At 40.8% G+C, this 27,996-nt stretch overlaps 1 protein-coding gene across 2 annotated transcripts; it reads left to right on the top strand.

The window, feature by feature from the left end:
* Positions 1-57: 57 nt before the first annotated feature.
* SDHC (succinate dehydrogenase complex subunit C) lies at positions 58-27,674 on the top strand. 2 transcript variants are annotated; one of them, XM_081225719.1, is made up of 6 exons: positions 58-155; positions 5,862-5,918; positions 8,150-8,251; positions 17,477-17,538; positions 24,142-24,305; positions 27,481-27,674. In XM_081225719.1, the coding sequence occupies exons 1-6, from the start codon at positions 136-138 to the stop codon at positions 27,583-27,585; spliced, it is 510 nt and encodes a 169-aa protein (XP_081081845.1). In that variant the 5' UTR covers positions 58-135; the 3' UTR covers positions 27,586-27,674. The 2 variants fall into 2 exon arrangements, with proteins under 2 accessions (XP_081081845.1, XP_081081846.1); XM_081225720.1 differs by lacking the exon at positions 5,862-5,918 and having other exon boundaries at positions 137-155.
* The last annotated feature ends 322 nt before the right edge of the window (positions 27,675-27,996 follow it).

Below are 27,996 nucleotides of genomic sequence, written 5' to 3'. Positions count from 1 at the left end.
GAACTAGGGCTGAGCCGGGGAAGCTCCCAATCCTCTGAAAGAGCTCGTGTCGTCACATGACAGAAGCCCCTCCCCTCCCCTCGCCCAGAGGTGGCGGGGCCGTTGGCGTCACTTCCGTCCAGGCCGGAACCCAAGATGGCTGCGCTCTGTCTGAGGTGACTTTAGTGGGGGGTGGGAGTCGGTGCCGGCGGCTCTCGGGAGAGCTGCACTGGCCCTTCACGTCTTGCTAACAGCTGTTTACCTCGTGCCTCGGCAGGGAAAGGACCTGTGGGTGGAGGCCATGCGCTTTGGAAACCTAGAGACCCTTCCCCTCCCCTAGCGGCTCCTGTGCACCCTGTAGAGCTTCGGGGTCCCTGGCCGATTATCTTTTCCTTACTCCTTGCGGATGGGTCGCGGGGCTCTCGCCGCTTCTGCTTTCCCACTTTTTTTTTTTTTTTGCGGTACGCGGGCCTCTCACTGTTGTGGCCTCTCCCGTTGCGGAGCACAGGCTCCGGGCGCAGGCTCAGCGGCCATGGCTCACAGGCCCAGCCGCTCCGCGGCATGTGGGATCTTCCCGGACCGGGGCACGAATCTGTGTTCCCCTGCATCGGCAGGCGGACTCAACCACTGCGCCACCAGGGAAGCCCAGCTTTCCCACTTTTAAAATAGTTTTTCCCCACTTCTAAAATAGTTCTTCCCCAGATAGCTCTCGGGGCTGCAGCGAGAGCCGAGCTCCGAGAAAATAAGTAGGTCTAACTTCTCTTATTTAAGGCTTGGGCCTCGAGGAGAAGGATCTTGGTGTACTTTACCTTTGCGTTTTACTCCTGCAAACACCAGCTGCTGGCAATGAGTGGGCACTGTCCCAGTTCCTAACGGGCCCCTGGCAGAGTGCAGGAGGCCTAGACCCCTATCGGGGTGACGATTAGCAATAGCGCCCATAGTGGTTGCTCTGCTGCCCCAGAGCAGCCAGGAACTTCAATTTGTTTATTTTTTTACTTGGTGGGTGAGGGGAATAGATGCCCCAGTTTTTCTCTGTAGTGTCAACTCCTTGTCCAGAGAAATACCCTAGATTGTCTTCCATTCTGAACTGTCCATTGTCGACAAGGCCTCGTTCTCTGCTCAGAGCCTTTCTAGCCATAGCGATTTTAGACACTCTTGGTACAAATCCCAGCATAGTTTCGTGCCAGCACTATTTTTGGAAACTATTTGTTATGGAAAGTTAGTTTTTTTTTTTTTTTTTTTGCTGTACGCGGGCCTCTCACTGTTGTGGCCTCTCCCGTTGCGGAGCACAGGCTCTGGACGTGCAGGCTCAGCGGCCATGGCTCACGGGCCCAGTCGCTCCGTGGCATGTGGGATCTTCCCGGACCGGGGCACGAACCCGTGTCCCCTGCATCGGCAGGCGGACTCTCAACCACTGCGCCACCAGGGAAGCCCGGAAAGTTAGTTTTAATGCAGTTGAGATTTAATTCCTGATTTCCCCAAATGTCTTTTCATTTCTCTTTCCACTTCAGTCACCCAGTGTAAAAATAGACGGACTTTATTTAGTTTTTCTCTGTGTCAAAATGATTCCTCTTGGAGCTGAGATCAGGAATGGTTTATCTTAATCCTTCTTTTTTTCTCCCTGACTCTTATTTACAATTGTGTCTTTTTTCTAAAACGTGTCAGGGCCAGTCTTTCCAGATTGCATCCTTTATTACAAGTAGTTTGACCATAATTGAATGCTTTTGAATTCTTTGATATATCATATTTTAGAAGATGTCACAGGCTTTTTGGTGGAATTAACGTTTAGCTTGTAATGATCATATTGGGTCTAAACAGTTCATTTTAGGAGTTTCATGATTAGCGCTTAGAAACCAAGGATCACTGTACACATTGAGTATGTCCAATCTGTGTCATTTTGAGCTGTGTAGGACTGTCATCACTAGGATTCATTAGTGGTAGTACAAAACTCTTATGGAAAGGGCACCTTAAATTCTAGGAGCTAGTTTCTAGTTCTAGTAGTGTCACTAATTCCATTTATTTTGGACAAGTCAAGGTCATTGATTGCATGATTGTGGTTTCTTCATTTGTGAATGAAAATAGTGATAACTTGAACTCACTTAAGAGAAATATTGGCTAAACATTTTTAATGCTTGGTTAACTAAAAATTATTAGTTATCACAGTATTGTATGTCATGGCTTTTGAGTAGTGCTCTATGTTTTGTATACTCCCTAAAGTTCATGGACTAGCTAGGGAGGAATAACCAGCTAAGTAGCACAAACTCCATTGGCAGTCAGTCAGGGAATGACTTGCCAAAGCCAAGACCGAGATAGAGAACTAAGCTAAGAACAGCTAGCCTTCTATCTAGTAATGTTCATGCAGCTTAAGCACAAAGCCCCCAAGTCATTAACCCTCCAAACGTTGCTCATCATATTAAATGCTACATGTGAAGCACCTCCAAAAACAAGGTTTAATTTATTTAAAGTCTAAATTCTTAAGACTGCCTTTTAAAATAAGCATACTAATTCACAAATCATTTTTTTGAGCCTCTTCTGACATATTATTATAGGTGCTATAGATGCAAAGTATTCCAGTTCTGTTCTTAAGGAGCTCAAAGTTTAGCAAAGGAGATAAATGGATTAATTAATAAGCAACATAATGTTGATTTAGAGATATGAACAAGTGATGTGGGAGCATGACAGGTGCAGCAGGTAAGGCTAAAGGAGTGGTGAAGTTGCCATTTGGGAGTTGTTGGATCTTGAAGGATGAGTTTATCAGGCTGCGAGGGAGGTCCACTCAGAGAATAGCCTGAGCAAAGGCATGTGGTCAAAAGAAACTGCTCTGTCGGGGGGTAATGTAACGTTCAGTGTGGTAGATGTATAAAGGGCTGAAGCGAACTTGTGGGAGAATAGCTCTGGAGAATTGGATTAGGTCATGTTGAGAAGGGCCTTGTTTGACTGCAGTGTGAACCTTATAAGTAGTGGGGAACTGTTAAAGACTTTCAGGCAGATGATTGATGAAGTCAGCTTTATTTTTCAGTAATTTAACTCTGGTAATATTGAATGATAGGGAAGAGATTGGTGCTAGGAGATCAATTCAGGAGCTCCTGTTATAGTCCTAGTGAGAAATTAAGAGGATACAGACTAAAACAATGGACTGAAGTTTTCTAGATAGTATTGGTAGGATTGGGTGATGCCTTGCATATATATGGGGGGATGTAAGAGAAAAGAAATCAAGAATGACTTACATTGTATCTTTGGAGTCAGTTGGGTGCTCATACAGTTAATCAGAAATTTTGTATATAAATGATTGCTGTTCATTGTGTCCTTCAAGGTTATGTAAACATTTTAATGTTGCTGTTACCTCAGACATTTATGAAACTAAATTTTGACATGCCGTCAGATCAAGTTTAGAGGGCATACAAGAGAAACTCATTATAGTCACATCTTGTTTTGGACCAAAAATGGATCTTATTCAATTTGATCACATAGACTTGACTTTGAATAACTTTTGGTTTTTTCCAAAAGTGGAATCCATTTTCAGCAGATGAATATTTTTACACTGCAGAGTTTTAAAAAGAATGTGTTATGAATTCTAAAGACCTTTGGGAGACCAGTGAAAATATTACTAAATTACATGTATGTGGTATATTGCAGTTTAGAGAGTGCTTTGCTATACATTTTCTCATGCAGTCCTCCCAACAACCAATAATGTAGGTATTATCAATCCTATTTTATAAATGAAAAAGCTGAAACTCAGTGACTCACTAAGTTACACAACTTATGCAGATCTAGACCTCCAGTCTGGCTTTTTTACTTTGTCCAGTGTTCTTTTTACATTACTGTTGTTGACTCAGTACAGAGAAGAGTTTCAAAAACAATTTGAGCCATGATTACATTTTGGGGGAGACATGTATAATGCATTTAGAAAGGGACAGGCACTAACTAGAAATCAGTTCTGGCTTGTTAATTAAAAATAAAATAAAGAAAGTACTATTACTTTCTAGCTATAACATATAAAGCACTCTTCCTGGGTGGAAAGAAGATCTTTTCAGGGTTCCTGGTTTCACATGAAAGGCAAGGATAAATTAGATATCTACTCTTATCATATTTCAAATAAGGTTATGCAGTTGTGCAACTCGTTTCTGTTAGGGCCTTGTGGAAAGCTTACATTGGTATTTGTCTGGGAGACAATAGCACTAGACAGAGAGTGCTGTAGATTCCAACCCACATCTGCAAACTCTTGCTGGGTAGCTGAGTGACTGGATGTAGCCTGGTGTGAGGAATGCATGCCCTGCAACTTCAGAGTCACAATTACTTCAATTGATTTAAAGAGATTTGTTCCCACTTCTTTCTTTCTGGGAGCCTTGGGTACACAATGTCTGTATTCACCTCTTGCCTCCAAAGCTGGAAAGAGGGAAGAGCTGAAGGAAGTGTTGGTTGGATTATTTTTCCTTCAAATAGTGGGCCCTTCTAGTGTTCTAGTGTAGAGTGTAAGGTTCTTGAAATGTTTATGCATCTAATATCAATGGTATGAGGGACATCATGAGCTTTTTTAGAAGATCATTGGATCTTAATGTGATCTTGTATCCCCACAGTGCCTTGCACATAGTGTATATACAGTAAACTTCTGTAGAATCTCAATGTATTTGGTCCCAGAGCTTCACTCTGATAACTTTCTCAAATACCTTTGGAAAGATTCGATATAACGTGAGTTAAAGGGGTGTAGTGATCATGTGTTTTTCATAATACCATGTTAAATTAGTTAAAATCAGTTAAATTCTCTTTAGATAGAATGCCTGGGTACATTTTAGTCTCAGACTTGAAAAGCAGTTCCGGTATTGATACATACATTTCAAAAATAGCACCTTTTTAGTAGAAAACTTGTGTTACCTTCTTCAAGTACCTTTTCATGTGGATAGTAAAGAAATCTACATTCTCATATTTTTTGCACTATTATATGACAGCCTTTTTCACTTAAAGTTCATCCGGTTGTCTGGAACTTGTTGGTAGTTCCTAAAATGACAGCTTAATACTTAGGACCCTGCCTCCTCAAACCCCTTGTTCTTTAAACCTTTTAAATTCATCCATTTGCATCAGGTGTCTGCTTTGGCTAAGTTGTATAGTACTTGGTGTTGCCACTGGCTTATTCTGTACCCACCCCCCTTTTAAAATTTTATTTTATTTTTTATTTTATTTTTGGCCATGCCTCATGGCATGCAGGATCTTAGTTCCCTGACCAGGGATCGAACGCTTGCCCCCTGCAGTGCAAGCGAGGAGTGCTAACCACTGGACCACCAAGGAAGTCCCCCTCTCTTTTTTTTAAACCCGTCTTTTATTTTATTTATTTTTTTGTGTGGTACGCGGGCCTCTCGCTGTTGTGGCCTCTCCCGTTGCGGAGCACAGGCTCCGGACACGCAGGCTCAGCAGCTATGGCTCACGGGCCTAGCCGCTCCGCGGCATGTGGGATCTTCCCGGACCAGGGCACAAACCCGTGTCCCCTGCATCAGCAGGCGGACTCTCAACCACTGCGCCACCAGGGAAGCCCTAAACCCCTGTCTTTTAAACATCACCTCCTTTAAGATCTAGCTTGAAAAAATTTGCTTTCTGTATTTCTTTGTTGAACATTACCAACTCTGATTATTCTTTTACCTTGTATTATTTGTGTTCAGCTAAAACCTTATTTTGCATTTGTGAGTAATATTTGTGATTATTCTCAAGTTATTTAAAGTTGTAGCTTTTCAACTAGAAAAAATCTCAAACATCCTGATACTGTCATTGTTTTTATCTTATTCCTAGTTTTCCCCTCCACCCGGAGTCTAATACAGTACAAAAATAGAGAAGTTGATATACTGAAGTATGTCTCTAAATGTGTATTGACTGTTGGTTCTCTTATCTTTCAGACGTGTTGGCCATCATTGCCTCCGTGCCCACCTTAGTCCTCTGCTCTGTATCAGAAAGTAAGTTTCTAAATATGGAGATTATTATTATTTAACCTTTTTTTCATCAGGGAAAAGCAGTAGGCTGTTGACTGATATTTTGGGGATATGTACGAAAGCACGTAATTGTAGATGGTTGGCTGAAAATTTAGTGATTGTGGTCCCTATTTTTCTCATCTGGTAATAGAAGAAGGGAGGATAAGAATATATCTGTGTTTTTTCTTAATTTTCCTCACTTTAAGCTTTTCTGCTATATCTAACTTTATTGATTTGCATTTTGGGCAGCTCCCAGGCCTTAGTCTTTATATCTCTTTCTTTCTGCTATATTCATTTCTAGTCTACTGACTTCAACAATTGTCTCTTTGTGGTTCTTTTTTTTTTTTTAACATTTAGTTTTAGAAATATTTTGTACTTCCAGGGAGTTCCCTAGTGGTCCAGTGGTTAGGATTCAGTGCTTTCACTGCCACGGCCCGGGCTCAATCTCTGTTTGGGGAACTGAGGTCCCGCAAGCTGTGTGGTACTGCCAGAAAAAAAAAAAAAAGAGATAGTAAAAATATTTTGATAATTTGTACTTTCAGAAAAGTTGGAAGAATAGTACAAGGAGGTTCTGTATACCTTTCACCTACATTCATCAGTTGTTAACATTTTGCTGTGTTTACCTATCACTCTATATATTTTAGGTTGTGCTCTATGAAATTGCCATTTTTGTGGGTCAAAACTGGCCTAGTATTGACAATTTAGTGTGGTTCAGCACAATTTAATTATTGTGATTATTTTCTCTGAATTCTTTGAGATTAAGTTGCAGACATCATGACCTTTTACTTCTAAATACTTCTCCTAAGGGAATTCCCTGGTGGTCCAGTGGTTGGGACTCTGAGCTTCTACTGCAGGGGCTACCAGTTCTATTCCTGGTAGGGGAACTAAGATCCCACATGCCGTGTGATGCGGCCAAAAAAAAAAAAAAAAAACAAACTTCTCCTAAGAACAAGAGCATTATCTTATAAAATACAGTATAATTATACAAATGCAGTTATCAAATTTGGCAAATTTAACATTGATGTAATCTTATCTGATATACAGTTGTTTTTCAGATTTTCCATTTGTCCCAAATAATGTACTTTATAGAAATATAGTCTACCTGTCCCCCATCCAGGATCTAATTAGGTTCACATATTATATTTAGTTGTCATATTTCTGTAGTATCCTTTAACCTGGAACTATTTCTTAGCCTTCCTGTGTCTTTTATGACATTGACATTTTTGAAGAATACAGGTCAGTTATTTTGTAGAGTGTCTCTTAAGTTAGGTTTGTCTGATTGTTTTCTAATGACTAAATTCAGGTTATCCATTTTTGGCAAGTGTAATACATAAATGATGTATCCTCAGTACATCACATCAGGGGCATATGATGTCATTTGTCCCATTAGTGACTTTAACTTTGATCATTTGAATACAGAAATGTCTGCTAAGTTTTTTCCCAGTATGGAGTTACTGTTTTAACTTTTGCAATTAATAAATAATCTATGGGGAAATATTTTCTTGAGGGGGATAGATCATGTTTAATATAGGCACATAGAAAGTTAAATTGTTGAACATAGCTGTTTAACAATTGGCTTCAGGGACTTCCCTGGTGGTCCAGTGGTTAAGACTCTGCACTTCCACTGCAAGGGGTGCAGGTTCGATCCTGGTGGGGGAACTAAGATCCCATATGCCCTACAGTGCGGCCAAAAAAAAAAAAAAAGGAAAAAGAAAAGAAAAAGAAAAGAACAGTTGGTTTCAGCCTAGCCCAGTGACAAGGAAAACCAAGAAGCTCTTCAGAGGTACTGAGTTGAATCCAGTTCTTGATTTTTGAGAACCTAAAAAGGAGTCTTGAAGAGCCAGATGAGAGCAGGTGGTAATGTATGAGATATCACTCATGGCCTGGGAAAAGGGTAACCCATTTATGTAAATGGTTTTGAAATATTATATTTGCCCTGCCACCCAACAAGAAAGAAGTTTAGCCTCCATTACTGGACCTGTGTGTTGGGGGATTGGAAAGAAGAGTTATCCTCTGATATGACCTCATTGGGTGATTGAGGTTATTAATAACTGAGTCAAACTTGGCAGAAAGATAAGGTGAGTGGACAAACATGTTTTCCTAATACATAGGTTCATCTAGCCCAGCTTACCTTTTTATATTTTAATTTTTTGTTATGTGAAAATTTAAACCAAGTTTACTTTTAATCATTTTAAAACCTTTTGGTTTTATTTTAGTGCTGTCCCTTTGGGAACCACAGCCAAAGAAGAGATGGAGAGGTTCTGGAATAAGAACACTGGTTCAAACCGTCCTTTGTCTCCCCATGTCACTATCTACAGGTAAGGGCTCTAGAACCAGGGAATTTAGTAGTAATGGATAAAAGTTCTGGAGGTTGGCGCATAGCGTCCCTGATTATTTCCCTTAGGCCTTTTTTATAACAAGATGACTAAATTCCCTCTTCTGGCCTTAGAAGGGTAATCTAGCCTGCAAAACTACTACTTGGAAAATTCTGGTAAGTCAAAATGTAATTCCTGTTAATTAAAAAAATTTATTTTGAAACAATTTTAAATTTACATAAATGTTGCAGAAGTAGTGCACTGTGTTCCTCTGTACCTTTATGCAGATTCCCAATGTGTTATAACATGTCTGAATGATTTAAGAACAAGTGCAGTGATGATGATACCGCATGATTCCTGTATTAGTTTTCTATTGCTGCTGTCACAAGTTAAGTACAAACTTGGTGGCTTAAAACAGCACATTTATCATCTTACAGTCCTGTAGGTCAAACTCTGGCTCATGTCTTACAGGGCTAAAATTAAGGTGTTAGCAGGGTTGCATTCCTTTCTGGAGGCTCTAGGGGTGTTTCCTTGGCCTTTTCCAGCTTCTGAAGGCTGTTCTGAATTCTTTGGTTTGTGGTCTTCCTCCATCTTCAAAACCAGCAATGGTGGGTCAAGTTCTTCCATCCTGTCACTTTGAACCTGCTTCATTGTCACATTTCTTCTCTAACTCCCTCCTTCTGCCAGACCCTTCCACTTTTAAGGACTTTAAGAGGATTATATTGGGCCCATCCAGCTAATCCAAGATAGTCTCCTTATCTTAAGGTGAGCTTATAGCAACCTTAATTTCACCTGCAACCTTAATTCCCCTTTGCCATTTAAGATAAGTACTCACAGGTTTCAGGGATTAGAATGTGGACATCTTTCTGCCTACCACAATCCCTTAATACTTGAGTGTGTGTTTCCTAAATTCAAGGAAACTCTCCATACTACAACCATCACAGTCAAAATTAACACTGATCCAGTGTTACCAACTAATCCTCAGATCCCATTCAGATTTTGCCAGTTGTCCCAGTAATGTCTTTTATAGGTCCAAGAGCCAACTCAGGATCATGTATTACATTTAGTTGTCTCTTTAATCTCCTTCAGTATGGAACAATTTTTTAGCCTTTCTGTATCTTTTATGATCTTGACATTTTTAAGATGTTTCCCAGTTTGGGGTTTATCTGATGTATTCTTGTGTTTGTGCATTTTTGGCAGGAATACCTCTGAAGTGATGCCATGTTCTTCTTAGTGCATCCTGTCAGAGGGTGACACATGATGGTGATATATCCCATTGGTGGTGATGTAACTTTTTTTTTTAAAGATGTATTTATAATTTATTTATTTATTTATTTAATTTATTTATCTTTGGCTGCATCGGGTTTTAATGGCGGCACGCGGGATCTTCATTGTGGTGCACAGGCTTCTCTCTAGTTGTGGCGTGCGAGTTTTCTCTTCTCTAGTTGTGGTGCACAGGCTCCAGGGTGCGTGGGCTCTGTAGTTGTGATGCATGGGTTCCAAAGCACATGGGCTCTGTCGTTTGTGGCACACAGGCTCTAGTTGAGGCACTCGAGCTCAGTAGTTGTGGTGCGCGGGCTTAGTTGCCCCATGGCACGTGGGATCTTAGTTCTCTGACCAGGGATCGAACCCGCGTCCCTGCATTGTAAGGTGGATTCTTTACCACTGGACCACCAGGGAAGTCCCTGGCTGGTGATGTAACTTTTTATCACTGGTTAAGGTGTGTCTGCTAGGTTTCTCCACTATAAAGTTAATGGAAAAAGATGTTGTATTTATTAATTCTTATTTTGTGGGGAGGTACTTTGAGAGTATAATATTCTACTTCTCGTCAGGTGTTTACCCATTAGCATCTTTCGATGGTAGTTGCCTGAATCAGTTATTACTGTGATGGTTGCCAAATTGTGATTTTTCTAATTCCATCATACCTTGTTTCTTACTATAGGGTAAAGCTTGCTTGCTTGCTTTCTCTCTCTCTCTCTCTCTCTTTCTCTCTTTCTTTCTTCCTTTCTTTCTCCAGTATTTCTAACAGGAAAAACTCTTCTCCTCTACTCTTACGACAGCAACTAAAGGAAAGACACTAATGTTTCCTCTCTACTCTCAGTACTTCTGATACCAAATGTTTTCCCACAACCAATTTTTCAACTCTCCAGCACCAATTGGGTGTCCGACAATTCAGTTATGACACTTACTACTTGGAGTTAACACAGGCCCCCCAGGTTAGGGGCTCAGTCCCACAAGACTGCCTGCCAGTTCGGATGCCAATTGCAAGTCCCAGGTTGTCACCTGTACTTCTGACTAATCAACTATAAATCAAGAGTTTTCACAACACCCTCTGTGGATTCAATAATTTGTTAGAATGTCTCAAAGAACTCAGAAACATTTACTTAACTTTACTAGTTTATTATAAAGGATATTACAAATGATACAGATGAATAGCAAGGTGCCCTTTTAGTTAGTTCTATGTCTGGAAGGATCCTGAGCACAGGAGCTTCTGTCTCCATGGAGTTGTGGTGCACTACCTTCCTGTTGTGGATGTATTTACCAGCCTGAAAACTTCCCAAACCCTGTACTTTGGGGATTTTTATGGAGGCTTCAACACATAGGCATGATCAATTATTAACTTAATCTCTAGCCCTTCCCTTCCCGGAAGGAGGTGGGGGTGGGGCTGAAAGTTCCAAGCTTCTGGTCATGGTTTGGTCTTTCTGGGGACCAACCCCCATCCAGAGTCACCTCATTAGAACAAAGATCGCTCTTACCACCCAGGAAATTCCAAGGGATTTAGGAACTGTGTGTCAGGAACCAGAGTCAAAGATCAAATAAAAAGATACTCCTAGCACCCCTATCACTCAGGAGATTAATAAGGGTTTTAGGAACACTGTGTCAGAAACTAGGAACAGATATTATATATATATATATATATATATATATATATTTATGTATATATGGGCCTCCCTCGTGGTGCCTGCCAATGCAGGGGACACAGGTTCGAGCCCTGATCCGGCAAGATCCCACGTGCCACGGAGCAACTAAGCCCATTAGCCATGACTACTGAGCCTGCGCTCTAGAGCCCATGAGCCACAACTACTGAGCCCGCATGCCACAACTACTGAAGCCCACACCCCTAGAGCCCGTGCTCCGCAACAAGAGAAGCCACTGCAATGAGAGGCCCGCGCACCACAACGAAGAGTAGCCCCCGCTCGCCGCAACTGGAGAAAGCCTGTGAGCAGCACCGAGGACCCAAAGCAGCCAAAAATTAATTAATTAATTAATTTAAAAAATATGTTTATATATATTTTTTCCTATTATTGCACAATTCCTATTTTGCCCAAAGAGTTACACTGTTACTCTGATTTATTTTGTTGTTCAGATTGTCCCAGACTTAGCTAGTGGGAGTTCTTTCAAGATGGCTCCTGTGAAATCAAGGTCTGGGTGCTAGATGTGCTCATTGCTACCAGGATATCATTGCTTCTAGGCTGTTTCAGTAGATTAGAGCTATGAGATATATGTATGAATATACACATGTACATGTGTATATGTGAGTATATACATATGCATACGTACATCTATTTCTGTTAATTTGTCTTCAGAAGTAGCACTGATGGCTGTTATGCTGGTGTCTTCCCAAAAAATCCCTGTAGATCTGCTCCTTTCTAGCTAACTCAGCAAATCATCTTGAACTCAGTTACCGTCTTTACTTGGGTTCCTGCCAGGGAGGCTGGTCATTTTTTAACCACCTCCACAAATACCACAACCCTTCAGATTTTTTCCAAGCCAGATTCCAGAAATAATTCTAATTGAACAGTAGAAATTGGACATTCTACTAAAACAGAAGATTAATAAGTGATTTCAATCCTTGCTACTTTATGGTAAAACTTATTTTTAAGAGATGAAAGATATGGGGGAAGATTATAATGATGAAGAACTTCTCAAATTATTTTGAGTCTATATTTAAAGCCCTGGCCTTTTTTCACAGGTCATATAACAAACAGTAATAAGCTGATGAGATGAGACTTAAACTACCTTGTTTGCTCTTTGGTTATGAAACTCTAGACATATTTATGGGGAAAAAAATAGCAGGAAACATAGAGCTGTTTCCAAGGTGAAATGTCTGGGAAAGATGTCTGAGATATCTGGAATCATATTTTCTGTTGCTAACTTTTATAGATTTTTGGAGGTAGCATGGAGGTATATGGTTAAGTTATAGCCCTTTCTGAAGTACTCTTTTTTTTAAACTTAAAAAAAAATAATTTATTTATTTATCTATTTTTGGCTGCATTGGGGCTTCGTTGCTGCATGCAGGCTTTCTCTAGTTGTGGTGAGCAGGGGCTACTCTTCATTGTGGAGCACAGGCTGTAGGCGTGCGGGCTTCAGTGGTTGTGGCTCATGGGCTCTAGAGTGCAGGCTCAGTAGTTTTGGCGCATGGGCTTAACTGTGCTGTGGCATGTGGGATCTTCTGGGACCAGGGCTCGAACTCGTGTCCCCTGCATTGGCAGGTATATTCTTAACCACTGTGCCACCAGGGAAGTCCCTGAAGTACTCTTTATCTCTTAATAAATTAAGTCAGTTTATCAAAGCAAAAGTGTGTATAGGGATTACATTATTAGGAAAACAAGTCATTCTAAAGGACGTTCGAAAAATAGTTTAAAAACTTAGAGTTAGAAACGTTCTTAAATTTTAATTTATTCTTCAACCTCATTGGTTTTAAGACTGCTACTTGGGGCTTTGGATATTCCATTAAGCTTCTGTGGATAGTCGTGTGGGGCTGGCCAACATGCAGATTGCACTGTAGGCCCTTAGTCCTGGATAACCAAAGCAACTTGACTTCAAGGATTTTGCATTTGAAGAAAGGGTGCTGCTCAAAAAATAATAATAATAAAAAAATAAAAATAAAAAAAGTTTAAAAGCCACTATTGTACCTAATGAGTGAATTTCCTCTGCAGTATTTTCATAAATGGATGTCTACCTATGCTTGCACACCTCCAGAGAAAAGGAACTCACTATCACCCTTTTCCAATTTGGGAATTTCTCTTATTATCAGAAAGACCCTCATTTTATTGAACTTACTACAACATATCTTCTGTACAGTGGTTCTAGTTCTACCCTGAACCATATAAAATAGATCTAAGTCCATTTTTTTTCTGACAACCTTTATTGATGCCGAGTATCTTTTTATGTGTTTATTGGCCATTTGTATATCTTCTTTGGAGAAATGTATATTCAAGTCCTATGCTCATTTTTAAGTTGGGTTGTCTTTTTACTTTTTTAAAATTGTGGTAAAATGTATATAACATAAAATTTGCCAGTTTAGCCATTTTTAAGTGTATAGTTCAGTGGCATTAAGTACATTCACATTGTTGTACAACCATCACCACTGTTGATCTCCAGAATCCTCTCATCTTCCCACACTGAAACTATACAATAATTACCATTCCCCTCTGCCCCCAGCCCCTGGCAACCACCATTCAAGTTTCTGTCTGTATAAATTTGACTACTCTAGGTACCTCATAAGGTAGAATCATATAATGTTTGTCCTTTTGTATCTGGCTTATTTCATCTGGCATAATGTCTTCAAGGTTCATCCATGTTAAAGAATGTGTCAGAATTTAATTCCTTTTTAAAGCTGAATAATATCCCATTTTACATATATACCACATTTTCCTTATCCATTAATTCGTCCATGGATTTTTGTGTTGTTTCTATCTTTTGGCTCTTGTGAATAATGCTGCTACGAACATGGGTGTACGAATCTCTTTGAATCTCTGATTTCAATTCTTTTGGGTATATCCTTGAAGTGGAATTGCCAGATCATATGGTAATTCTATATTTAATTTTTTTAAATATAAATTTATTTATTTTTGGCTGTGTTGGGTCTTTGCTGTGCGCGGGCTTTCTCTAGTTGAGGCGAGCGGGGGCTGCTCTTCATTGCGGTGCGTAGCTTCTCATTGTGGTGGCTTCTCTTGTTGCAGAGCATGGACTCTAGGTGCATGGGCTCAGTAGTTGTGGCTTGTGGGCTCTAGAGCACAGGCTCAGTAGTTGTGGCGCATGGGCTTAGTTGCTCTGCAGCATGTGGGATCTTCCCAGACCAGGGCTCAAACCTGTGTCGCCTGCATTGGCAGGCAGATTCTTAAACCACTACACCACCAGGGAAGTCCCTATATTTAATATTTTGAGGAAGTAACATACTGTTTTCCACAAGGGCTGCACTGTTTACATTTCCACCAGCAGTGCACAAGGGTTCCAATTTCTCCACATCCTTGCCAACATTTGTGATTTGCTGTTTTTGTTGTAGTTGTTTTAATAATAGCCATCCTAATGGATATGAAGAGGTATTTCATTACGGTTTTGATTTGCATTTCTCTAATGATTAGTGATGCTGAGCATCTTTTCATATACTTACTGGCCATTTATGTATCTTCTTTGCTTTTTACTTTTTTGGTGGTATTGTTTGCAGCGTGATGTTAGGTCACTTGCTGAAAATCATGTATCTTATGTCTCTAGCTTTTCCTTGATTAACATTCTACTAAAAGTCAAAAAAGGAAAAAAATTTAACACACTTCAAATCAGTAGATATTTGTTAATTGCTCACAGTGTGCTTGGTACTTTTTTAGGAGTTGGAAATACAAAGATGAATAAGATAAAATCTGTGCTCAAAAGGATCACAGTATTTCCTGAAAAAAAATTTTCCAAAGGGAAATCATACTGGCTCCTAGTGATCATCTTTTCTGTAAGTGAATTTAAACAACCTTGATTTTCTGTGCTTGACTCTTATCTAATGTTTGAAAGGAAATAGTGGGGATGATCTGTCTCTGCTCCATGATGTCTGAGGCCTCAACTAGAGAACACAAGGCTGGGACTGAAATAATTTGAAGATCCGTTTACTCACATGTTTTGGGTTGATTCTGGCTCTTAGAGGGGATTTCGTTTTTCCTTCTACATGGGTCTTGTTACATGATCTTTCTGCTGAGGCTATTTTGGGCTTCCATATTGCATAAGAGAGGGATGGACGAAGGGATTGAGGGATAGAAGGAGGGCAAGTGATTTGGAACTCGTGCAGTGTCAGTTCTGCTGCATTCTATATCTTGAGGCAGTCAGTCATGAAGTCCTGCCCAGAGTCAAGGCGCTAAATATAAATACTGCCTGATGAGGAGTGACAAGATTCTGGAAGATCATGTGAGACTGTCCCCTGCCCTGGCAGGCGGATTCCTAACCACTGCGCCACCAGGGAAGCCTAACCATTGTTTTAAAGTTAGGGTAACATTTGACTTTATCACTCCCATTTTCCATTTCAATATGTCTAAAAGATTACTAGAACAGTGCATATGTTCCATGTGTTAGCTCTTGTGATTTAATTCATCTTGCCAGGAGCCCTAAGTGCACTTGGAATGCTAAGCAATGTCTTATAATTTCCCCACTTTTTTTTTCTTTCAAATCAATATTTGTTCTGTCTTTTTCAGTCTGATAATCATTCTCTTTGACAAATAAAATAGTTGAGCAATCTGCTTTGCACTCTGTCATCCATTAACATAAAATTGTCAACCCCAGTTAGGAGGCTGTCTTTCCCTGAATACAATTTTAAAAGCCCCTTGTTGTTGTCCTTGACAGTTTTGTAAGCCTCAGCTCATTCTGGGTTTTAGTCTCCTGATTCTTCTAATCAAATTATGCCATTGTTCTCCGCTTGTCCTTTGTTATGAGGCTCTTCTTCTGCCTTTTATATTTATCTTGTTGGTCTGAGTTAATGAGAGTGGCGTCTAGCCAGTTTTTTTGGTTTCTTTAGACATTACTCCTTTCTTACTGTGACCATTTTTAATACATAGAATTTCCTTTTGCGGTCCTTTCAACCTACTTGAGTTGCTTCCCTTTAGAGTATGGAGTATGTGGTCTGATTATGCTCAGCATTCTCTGTCTAAGCTGACTTTCCAGGATGAATGTTAACTTTATCCAAAGATGCCTGTTCTTTCCATTTCACTAACCAGTTCCCTCTTGAGCATGAGCACTAGGTCCAGAATGTAGCAGTGTTGGTTGTCCTTCCATGGAAATGCTTTGGCAGATAGAAAAATCAGAACATGATTTATTTATTTATATTAATTAATTTATTTTTGACTGTGTTGGGTCCTCTTTGCTACACGCGGGCTTTCTCTAGCTGCAGCGAGTGGGGACTACTCTTCGTTGTGGTGCGTGGCCTTCTCGTTGTGGTAGCTTCTCTTGTTGTGGAGCACGGGCTCTGGGTGCACGGGCTTCAGTAGTTGTGGCTTGTGGGCTCTAGAGCACAGGCTTAGTAGTTGTGGCCCATGGGCTTAGTTGCTCTGCGGTATGTGGGAATCTTCCTGGACCAGGGATTGAACTCGTGTCGCCTGCATTGGCAGGCGGATTCTAAACCACTGTGCCACCAGGGAAGTCCCAGAACATGCTTTAAAAAGTGGTTTGATGACAAAGTATTTTAAAACTACTGTGGATTAAGAACATATACTAAATCCAGCAAAATGGGATTTTAAATTTGGGATAGGTAATTTATTAGGGAATGACTGATATGCTCAGTTTGGATATTTTGGAGTATATAATAAGAAAGATCATGGATGACTTAATGTTATATGAAACAGTGGATAAATAAAACTCAGGTTTTCTTCTACTTCTGTCTTACGACTGGAGAAATGGAAGGACCCAGGTGGTTGTAATCTAGTGTTTATTTTCTAACTGTATGCAACTTTAATTGATGTTTTTGACCCATGTTCCTTCTTCTTATGAAAGGAGGAGTTTGAGTTTTAATTGATTCCTCCTCTCAGCTCTGTTAGTGATGCAGTCTGGAAAAGGGAGTAATGCTTCTCCTTAAATAAATCACTGTTCTTATTTTCAAATTAGAGAGTGGAAACACAGGAATGTGAAAGCTGTTTGTTTTTGTTTTGCGATAAATGGTTGCCTATTTCTGAAGTGGTTTATATTCTTTTTGCCAAGACGGACTCTCTACTATGGTATCGTCTATTCCTTTTTTTTTTTTTTTTGCAGTACGTGGGCCTCTCACTGTTGTGGCCTCTCCCGTTGCGGAGCACAGGCTCCGGACGTGCAGGCTCAGTGGCCATGGCTCATGGGCCCAGCCGCTCTGCGGCATGTGGGATCTTCCCAGACCGGGGCACGAGCCCGCGTCCCCTGCATCGGCAGGTGGACTCTCAACCACTGCGCCACCAGGGAAGCCCTATTCCTTTTTTTAAATTGCTTTTGTGTGTTTCTTTTCAGATGGTCTCTTCCCATGGTGATGTCCATTTGCCACCGTGGCACTGGTATTGCCTTGAGTGCAGGTATGTATGTGTTTTTATGCGCACATGAACACACAAACACACACACACATACTGCTTTGAAAAACTTTGCTCTTTCTTTGGCTCTTGGCAATGCCTCCTCAGAAACTTGATTTAGAGAAAATGATAAGTCATTTAAGCTTATTGTTGTTCATTTCTTTAACAATTAATTATGAGTTCACACAATGCTCAGGTTCTTTTCTTAGCCAATTTTTTTTCTTTTTTGAATTCTTTTTCTTATTTTTTCTTAGCCAATTTTTAAATCATCCCTAGCATGTCCTGATAGTATGTTTATTGTCATTACAGAGAACAGATATAGAAATATAATGGAGATAGACTGGCTGACTGACCACACACAGTCCAAGATTAATCATCAACCTTATTCTTTCAGAAACTCAGTTTTAGCACCCAGTTTTCATCACCTAGAATTGATCAGGTGCAAAAACATTAACTCATTCTCCAATCTCAAAAATTCTTGGTTACAAATCAGAATGTCTATTTATTTATTTATATAATATGAAATACAGCTGCAGAGTGAGTCGTATGCTGGTCTTAGTGCATCCTTTTCAGGTAGTAAGGTTTATTACAGGTAGGATGTACAGATTATAGTCAGGTTTCTGGAGTCTGATGGATCTTTCCACAGTAGGGAGGTACTTGATAAGAGGATCAGCTGTATTTTAAGTTTTCTCTGGCTAATGCTGGAGACATGGACATATTTTTGTTTTTCATAATATCCTTTGGGGCCCCTCCTAGGCTTCCATAGAGTATGTTTTCACTGAAGTGGTCATCAACAGGACTAGTGGCTCAAATATAGGGATCCTGTATTTAGGGAGCAGCTGCTGAGACACTGGAGAAATTATCCAAAACTAAGTCTCTGCTATTCACAATTAGATTAGTTTTGTTGGTAAGCAAGTAAAGATAAGAATTCCTATCTAAGATCCGATGTTATCATTCCTATGTTACCATTCCTTAGGTTATTATATAACTTGTAATTATTTTATTTGCTTAGTTTTTATAAATCTGTCTCTTTTATTAGGCTGTAAACTCTTCATAGAGTAGGAACTGCATCTATCTTATTTACCTTTCATATCCTCTAGCACTCAGTAGGTGCTTAGTTAATCTTTATTTACTAAATGAGTACAACCGTGTAAATCACTTTGCTCATAGTGGTCATTTCAGATATGTTCGTTCCTTCTAACTTCTAATTAATCTCCTGTTATGCATTAGAAATTGGATAGTGATAATAATAGCCTCTACCCTCAAGGGTGAAAGAATCTAAGGAGTAAGACAAATAAATATTTATAATGCACTGTGATAACTTTTTAATAGAGATATGAGATCCCAGAGGAGAGAACAACTCTTCAGGAATTGGAGAACTTGAAAGAAGGATGAGTAGGAGAATTCATGGAAAGGAGGCAGAGGAGGACTTCCCAATGGACAGACTACCTTATGCAAAGGCACAGGGTTTGGAAGGAATCCAGAGTCCTGGATAATGATAACTAGATCTGCTTGTTTAAGCATTGTGTTATGGGAGAAGCAGCAAAAGATAAGACTGGAAAGTGCACCAGACAATAAAGGACTTTGACTGCTGTGCTGAGAAGTTGGAACTTGATCCCGTTGACCATGGGAAGTCATAAAAGGTTCATGTTCTCATTTGTTTGGCCTAGACAAATCCATGATTAGGTATTTATTCAGACAGTAGAGATTTTATGGCCAATATATAAATTCTGAAAAGCATGTTGAACTAAAAAAGCATGATGACACTAGTTTGACTTTATATAGAATTTATTGAGGAAGACCTTTACAAGCAGTCCTTTAAAAGATGGAGAGAGAAGGCCAGTAACACTCTTTCATTGCTTAGATTCTGTAGGGATTAAAATACTCGTGATTTTTCATAGTGACAGACAGTATAAAAATCTAGGTGAAATTAGGTAAATTGCTTGAGAATGACAGGTACCTGAAGCTGCAATGTGAATGAGACTGGGAAAGGGTAATCAAGATGCAACATACAACAGTAAAAAGAATGAGATTCAAAAAAGAAAATGAGTGCCAAACAACAGATATTTTAGAGGAATACAACTATAAATAAATTGTACAACTAACTTGAATGGGTAGAAGAATGGTCCTGAATGTTTTGGATAGTCTTTAAAAACGGGTTAGATTGGAGAATCAGAACTTCAGTGAAAGGTCACTTGACTGTATAGGCAAACCTACTGCTTAGGCAGTCGTTTCTTTTCTAGAAAAGCCAAAGGACTTATAAGTATATAAAGTAACTAATGGAACTCTGAAATGACTGTTTTTTTCGTCTGGGCTTTTCATGGGATGGGACCAGAGTTATTGATTCTCCAATGTGATGTGTTATACCCTCGTCATTCCTGACTGAGGCAGTTTAGAGAAAGAGAAAAGAGCATAAACTTTGGAGTTAGATCTGAGTTCAATTCCAACTCTGTCACTAACTAGCTACTGTATCATCACTTCCTTTTCCGGTTATAATAATGCCTAGTTAGGACTGTGAGAATTAAATTAAATATATAAAATTCGAGCTGTAAATCAGGGTTCCCATGACCCCTTCCTCAGGTTTGATAATTTGCTAGAAGAGCTCACCATAACTCAGGAAGACACTTTATTTAGACATACTGTTTTTTTTTTTTTTTTTTTTTTTTTTGCCATGTGGCTAGTGGGACCTTAGTTCCATTACCAGGGATTGAACCTGTGCCCCCTGCATTGGAAGTGTGGAGTCCTAACCACTGGACCGCCAGGGAAGTCCCAAGATGTACTGGGTTTTAAAATAAAGGATCAGCTTCTTTATTTTATTATTTTTTTAAAATTTGCTTCAGAACTTTTTTTTTTCGGCTACATTGGGTCTTCGTTGCTGCACTCAGGCTTTCTCTAGTTGCGGCGAGTGGGGGCTGCTCTTCGTTGCAGTGCACGTGCTTCTCATCGCGGTGGCTTTTCTTGTTGCGGAGCTCAGGCTCTAGGAGTGCAGGCTCAGTAGTTGTGGCACACGGGCTTAGCTGCTCCATGGCATGTGGGATCTTCCTGGACCAGGAGTCGAACCTGTGTCCCCTGCATTGGCAGGTGGATTCTTAACCACTGCGCCACCAGGGAAGTCCTCAACTCCTCTATTTAAAAAACCAAACGGGGGCTTCCCTGGTGGCGCAGTGGTTGAGAGTCCGCCTGCCGATGCAGGGGACACGGGTTCGTGCCCCTATCCCGGAAGATCCCACATGCCGCGGAGCGGCTGGGCCCGCGAGCCATGGCCGCGGAGCCTGTGTGTCCGGAGCCTGTGCTCCGCAACGGGAGAGGCCACAGCAGTGAGAGGCCCGCGTACAGCAAAAAAAAAAAAAAAAAAAAAACCAAACGGGGCTTCCCTGGTGGCGCAGTGGTTGAGAGTCCGCCTGCCAATGCAGGGGACACGGGTTCGTGCCCTGATCCAGGAAGATCCCACATGCCGCGGAGTGGCTAGGCCCCTGAGCCTGCGCGTCCGGAGCCTGTGCTCCGAAATGGGAGAGGCCACAGCAGTGAGAGGCCTGCGTACCGCAAACAAAACAAAACAAAACAAAAAAAACAAACAAAAAAACAAACGGAGGAGATACACAGGGCAAGGTATGGGGGAGCAGAGAGGGGAGTGTGTATGGAGCTTCCATGCCCTCTGTGGGCACACTACTCTCCCAGTACATCTTTGTGTTCAGTGACCTGGAAGCTGTACAAGTCCTGTAGTTTAGGGGGTTTTATGGTGGCTTCATTGCCTAGGCAAGGTTGATTAAATCATTGGCCATTGGTGATTAGCTCAATCACCAGCCACTCCCAGGTGTGGTGGGGTTGGGGGAGGGATGTGGACAGGGAAGGGGAGGGAGGTATGGGACTAAAAGTCCCAATCCTCAAATCATGCCTTGCTTTTTCTGGCAGCTAGACCCCATCCTGAAGCTGTCTAGCCGCCCACTCCCCCTCCCCGCCAGCTACTAATTATCTCATTAGCATACAAAAAAACTTTCCTTTCACTCCAGAGATTACAAGGGTTTTAGGAGCTGTGTGCCAGGAATTGGGGGAAAAAGACCAAATACGTATTTCTTATTGTATCACATCTTCAAACAAGGAATATCAGTATCAGTAAGTTAATCAGAAGCGATTTTGGCCAAAGCTTTCCTCTTTACAAATGAAAAGTATATGAGAAGAAATTAAATATGAAATTTCCTAAATCCTCCTCTGATGTCTAGTGTACTGGAAGGCAGGAAATAGCCTCTCCTCCTAGAACCTGAGCGCCTAAGGAGGGACTCCTCTAACAGCCAAACAATTTAATTTATGAAAACAAAGCCACTGAAGCTGTCCCATCTAATCACTAAGAAAAATTAAATGGTGCTTTCACTTGGCTGCCAAGACCAACTTCAGCCTGTTCTTCTGCAGTTAAGTGCTACATACAGAACTGTGCGGATTGTCAGTAAGTCCTGTTGCCACTTCCAGAAGCCATCATAAGTTCTTTCAGACACTTCTTCCCAGCAAGCCTCTGCAGATGTCACTGCCAAAGAAAATGAAAACATCTAAAAGGGACTTGGTGGACCTGACCAAGTGATGATTAAAACTCAGGTTGGCAGTACCTGATTGCTGTCTTAACTAAAGTGTTGTCAAACTAATCTCATCATATATTCTGCCTGTCTGCTTCCCTGCAGCCTTGTGGGGCGGGGGGGCGCGTGGCGGGCAGGAGTATTCATGCATTGAGGGAAAACAGAGCATTTCTGAGAAGCATTTTCTCTTCTGGTGACAATCAGTTTTTCCAGGTCATCCCCTCTTGACAATTCAAGGACTAAGATATGGAGTAGGAAGGGCTGAGAATGAGATTTTTAGCTACAAATGATCAGACATTTTCTGAGAGGTAAAAGATTAAATATTCCAACTATTAATGTAAATAATAATCACTACCAGGCCTGTATTAGGAACTTTATATATATGTATTTAATTTAATTCTCACAGTCCTAAGTAGGCATTATTATAAGCAGAGAAGGAAGTGATGATATAGTAGCTAGTTAGTGACAGACTGAACTCAGATCTGTCTTAACCAAAGTTTGTGCACTTTTCACTCTCTCTACAGTGCCTCTGTCTGGAATGACTGGGATTCCTAACATATGACATATCACATTTGAGAATCAATAATTCATGTCCCATCTTACAGAAAGCCCAAGAGAATAAAACAGTAATTTCAGAGTTCCGTTAATTACTTTATAAACCTGTAAGTCCTTTGGCTTTTCTAGAAACAAAGCTGACTGCCTGAGCACTAGGTTTGCCTGGTCTCTCACTGAAGTTCTGATTCTGTAATCCAACTTGTGTGAAGGTCAGTGTGGAACAGGAAATGAGCATGGTAATGTCCAATTTAATTTCTGAGGTTTGAGATGTATAATATCCAACAACATGTTAGTAAGTAACTGGTTATTTAAGAATAAAAGTTTTTTCTTTCCATTTACAAGGATAATTTTTTTCACATAGCTACTAAATTGTTAAGACATAAATATTTAAGTTGTTTGAATCTATCTACTTAATAAACAGAACTGTTAGGTTTTTCTTTTGGCTTAGAGGCATCATGAAAAAAATTCCTGAAAACACTGAGGTAACATGGAACTGAGATATCGTTTGAGAAGGTTTGGGAGGAAGATATGACCCAAGAGCATTCAAGGATCTTTGACAGCCTGCATAGATAGGAAGCTAGACGATCACAGGAGCTCCCCACTACCCTCTGAATTTCAGTGCAAACCTGAAGTTCCAAAACCTCGACAGCCACACATGTGCCTCAGATACCAGGCTCAGCTCTGATCTGTGCACCAACTGTGACAGCGGTCTACTAACTGAGTCCTCGGAATAGCCACTCAGCAACACTAACCTCTAGGAGACCAGACTCTGATGTGGCTGCCTTATCCTAGGGTGTGAACAGCATGTCTTCCTTCAGCCTTTGCTTCTCCTATGAATGCTATAAAATTCTGACGCATCTGAGGTTTCGTCAAAGAGCTGCAAGCCATGGTAGTTATTCTCAGCACCAGCATTCTTCCAGACTGATGGAGAAATGGATGGCACCCAAAAGTTTTTAATTTTGATGAAGTCCAATTTATTATTTTGTTGCTTCTGGTTTGGTGTCATATCTAAGAAACCACTGCTAATCCAAGGTCATAAAGATTTACTCCTATGTTTTCTTGGTTTAATGGTTTTAGTTCTTACATTTAGGTCTCTGATCCATATTGAGTTAAATTTTTGTATGGTAGAGATTTGAGTGATTTAAATTTTTTTTCATTCTTCCTTTGACTGAATGTACTGTTATTATTTTTGCTTACTGAGATGATGATATAGATGCAGCCAGAGGTGGCTTCTAAAATGATGGGTGAAGTTTTTATAGAGAGAGATGTTGAAAGAAGGAGCAATATGCTAAAATATATGGCAAATTTAAGAGATTAGGGTCGGATTCCAAGTAGCATATCTTCCACTGCGAATGTGAACATTAGTTTAAATCTTTCCCATTTTAAAATGGTTTAGAATTGTGTGAAGTCCTAGGGCTGTCATAGAACCCAGTTTTATGTGTTAAATTGGTTGTAGCTGGTGTGATGGGCTTACTTTGTTTCTCCTCAGGGGTCTCTCTTTTTGGCTTGTCAGCCCTCTTGGTCCCTGGGAGCTTTGAGTCTCATTTGGAACTTGTAAAGTCCCTGTGTTTGGGGCCAGCGCTGATCCACACAGCCAAATTTGCACTCGTCTTCCCTCTCACGTATCATACCTGGAATGGGATCCGACACTTGGTAAGTTGTACATTTTCTGGGTGAAAGGAATGGGGAGCCTGGAAGGATTTTCTCTTTCCTGGTCTGGGTTTAGTGTGCTGTTCTTAAAGTTAGTTGTGCTGGACCTTTGTTCAGGGGCCTCTTGAGGAAAGCTAAACTAGATGCCCTGTGCATTGCCAGGTAGCCCAGCTGGTGATGTAGCTTAGACTGCATGTAGGCCTGGCAGATACTTGCAGGGTCTCAGTGAATTCTTTTAGTTTCAAGAGGGATGTTACTAAAAGAGACCCATGAAGCCAAGCCATACATCTGGCATAGAAGGCATATTTATCAGACAAATAATAGTTACTGCTTTCAGTCTAAACTTCCTGTCAACATAGAGTGACAAATTTGGCTGGATTCAAATATACTGATGTTTATTATCTTGATACTGGATTGTGTTAACTGCTTTTGTTTTTTGTTTGTTTTGAACTATTAGAGAGAATGGGGCCAACTTTAACAAGCAACTGGGTACTAGGATCCCAATATTGAGTTTAGGAATCTTTTGATAGCCTGAAATCTGACCATGTTGCCTCCTACATGACCTTGGGGTCAGTTCAAACTGGTGTCTCCTTCTCTTTATTAAGGAATTAAAGCTTAATGAAACCTGCCCCAGGTCAGAGATGAATCTCTCCTATAGCATTTTAAGATTTATATATTGTGGTCTCCCTACCCCTAGTCTTGCTTCCTTTCCCAGGAAGATAATTACAGCTTCATTCTTTCTGGTTTTCCATTATTTCTCAACCTAAGCCATCTGTCAGTTGGATGCTCTTGCCTTAATTTGACCTTTCATAACTTCCACATCAGAGCCTAGAGATAAGCACTTTCTGAATTGTAGTCTGGTCCAATAGACAGTTTAATGGAATCAGAAGAGTGAGAGACTAAATGATCTATTAAATTAAGTGTATCTATCAACTGTTCCCTGAGGCAGTGTTCAGTTTGATTCAAAATGACTTCACTTCCCTCAGGAAGAGGGGATGGAGAGGGAGGGCATTTCCATTAATGACTTCTTATTCCACAGAACAAAGCTTTCCAATGGAATCAGCTGATCAGCTTCCTTTGTTGGCATCCTGGCTCAGGCAGGGACTTGCCATACATTTGCTTTTGTCTCAGTATGGGGGGAGGGAAGGGGAAGAGATTTTATAAAATGTCAGAACTCAGTCAAGGCTTTTCTTAATCCCTTAAATCTGCTTTTGTTTGTTCTTTTAGCAAGTCCTGGCTCTGAGTGTGGGACAGGATTTTATCTGTTCTCTGTGACAGTCCATAGTTCTTGCACTCTGAGCTTGATAATTGCCTTGCCAGAAGATCTAGTGGGGGAGTGGAGGGTGGAATTGATATTAAGAGAGTAGGAAGTGACAAGGTCTCTGCTATGCTAGAGAATATTCCCCCATCACCACCACCCAGTAGGACTCGATTTTTTGGTAAAACACTGTGCCTTTATAAGCAAAACAGCTTTTTGTGGAATCTGTTTGACTCCTAATCTTATCTAGGTAGAAGCTCTTTGGCAGCTGAGGTAGGGGCATCTTCTCATCTTGATTATTTTGGGGGCTCTCTAATTTTTCTCTGAGGCAATCCTAATTTGTTCAGTTTTACATTCAGGGTATAGGTATATGTGTGTGTTGAGACAGTCATATGTGGGAAACGTGAAACCTGAAGACTCTACTTTTGCCCTAGGGAATCTTTTTTTTTTTTTTTTTTTTTTTTTTTTATTTATTTATTATTTTTTTTTTTTGCGGTACGTGGGCCTCTCACTGTTGTGGCCTCTCCCGTTGCGGAGCACAGGCTCCGGATGCACAGGCTCAGCGGCCATGGCTCACGGGCCCAGCTGCTCCGCGGCATATGGGATCCTCCCGGACCGGGGCACGAACCCGTATCCCCTGCATCGGCAGGCGGACTCTCAACCACTGCGCCACCAGGGAGGCCCTAGGGAATCTTTTAGAGTACGATATGTTAATGTCCCTAGGGCACAAGAGAGTCTAGATCAGTATTTTTTAAATTGTGTTTTTTTGACTCAATGGGTAGAAAATCAATTTAGTGGGTTGCTACCAACAAAAAAAAGAAATTTAAATAGAATACAACATATAGAATATAACACACATGGTAATGATAAATATTGCTTATTGTTTCATGAACTTTTATATATTATATATTTTATATATATACATACACACACACACACGCACACATACATATGCACACACACACTGGGTACTGATTAAAAAGATATTTCTTAGTTGGGGGTGGGGGTCACAGTCAAAACAAAATTGAGAAATAGTGTTCTAGACCCCAAAGAGTATTTTAAAAAAATATTAGTCCTGGACTTCCCTGGTGGCACAGTGGTTGAGAATCCGCCTGCCAATGCAGGAGACACAGGTTTGAACCCTGGTCCGGGAAGATCCCACATGCCGCAGAGCAACTAAGCCCAAGTGCCACAACTACTGACCCTGTGCTCTAGAGCCCATGAGCCACAACTACTGAGCCCTTGCGCCACAGCTACGGGCCTAGAGCCCATGCTCCACAACAAGAGAAACCCCCACTTGCTGCAACTAGAGAAAAGCTTGTGTGCAGCAATGAAGACCCAATGCAGCCAAAAATAAATAAATAAATAAATTTATTTTAAAAAAAATACTAGTCCTCTGCTGGACAAATGTTCCTTCTCAAAGGGGATTCCATACCTGGTTGGCTATACCTAGGAAATCATGTATATTATATCCCCATTTTGGAGATTAACAGTGTGCATTAATAAATTGTTTGGGAAGTCTTGTAGTTAAACTTTTACCAAATTAATTTGACCACAGAACTTTTTTCCCCCATGTAATGCCTTTTAACATTCTGAGGAACTAGTTTTTGGAGAAACACACTTTGGGAAACATTGATCAGTTTTTTTGTCACAAGAGAACGTTTTTATCTATTCATTCTGGAAGATCTTATGGGCTGAGGATGGATCCCTTTACTGTCATTGGGATAAGTGGGTGGTCGTTACTGTATTGTGGGTTTTGAGGAAAGTGAAGGTCAGGAATAAGGGGAGAAGAGGTTTCCTCTAGAATCATGCTGAGAGGAATTGCCTGTTCCTAGGTGGAGTTCCTTTCTGAGAAAGGAGTTGTGAGAGTGACCAGGACCCTGATTGCTGAAAAACAATTTTTTTTTCTTATTTCTACAGATGTGGGACCTAGGAAAAGGCCTGACGATTTCCCAGCTATACCAGTCTGGAGTGATTGTCTTGGTTCTTACCGTGTTGTCCTCTGTAGGGCTGGCAGCCATGTGAAGAGCCGACGTTCCCAGCGTCATCTTCCTACCAGTTATCGCACTGACCCATCTTCCTGTTTGTTACTCTTATCTTAAGCCAGGGCAAAGCTCTCTTGTTTTGTTTAGACCCTTTCGTGCTTGCAGATCCCCTTGGAGCTCAGCAGTAAGAGTACCTTATAGAACCAGAGTAGTGGAAAAGGATCCAGTTTTCTCCTTATTTCTAAAGATGGAATGACTGTAAAAACTCCCCTTTCCTGCCCCCAGCTTGCAGCCTACTCTGGGCCTGGGAGCCCTCATTCTCTCTCCATATTAGGCCTTGATTTGTGCTGAGGGTCAGCTTTTGGCTTCTTCTTCCTAAGACAGTGGAAACAATGCCACTCTGTGGCCTCTGCCATGGGGACTGGGAGTGGGGCTTGGGTTGCCACTGCCT

Source organism: Mesoplodon bidens (assembly GCF_964165515.1).
Source record: "Mesoplodon bidens genome assembly, chromosome: 2".
Taxonomy (NCBI): Eukaryota; Metazoa; Chordata; class Mammalia; order Artiodactyla; family Ziphiidae; genus Mesoplodon; species Mesoplodon bidens.
The sequence above is the reverse complement of the archived record's forward strand: the minus strand, read 5'-3'. Positions and strand labels throughout refer to the sequence as shown.

Bases quoted from the DNA above. Each gene is read 5' to 3' on its own strand.
- SDHC (XM_081225719.1), top strand. From the start codon at position 136: ATGGCTGCGCTCTGTCTGAG. The intron at 5,919-8,149 runs GTAAGTTTCTAA...GTTTTATTTTAG, and splicing joins CCTCTGCTCTGTATCAGAAA to TGCTGTCCCTTTGGGAACCA. The intron at 24,306-27,480 runs GTAAGTTGTACA...TTATTTCTACAG, and splicing joins GGAATGGGATCCGACACTTG to ATGTGGGACCTAGGAAAAGG.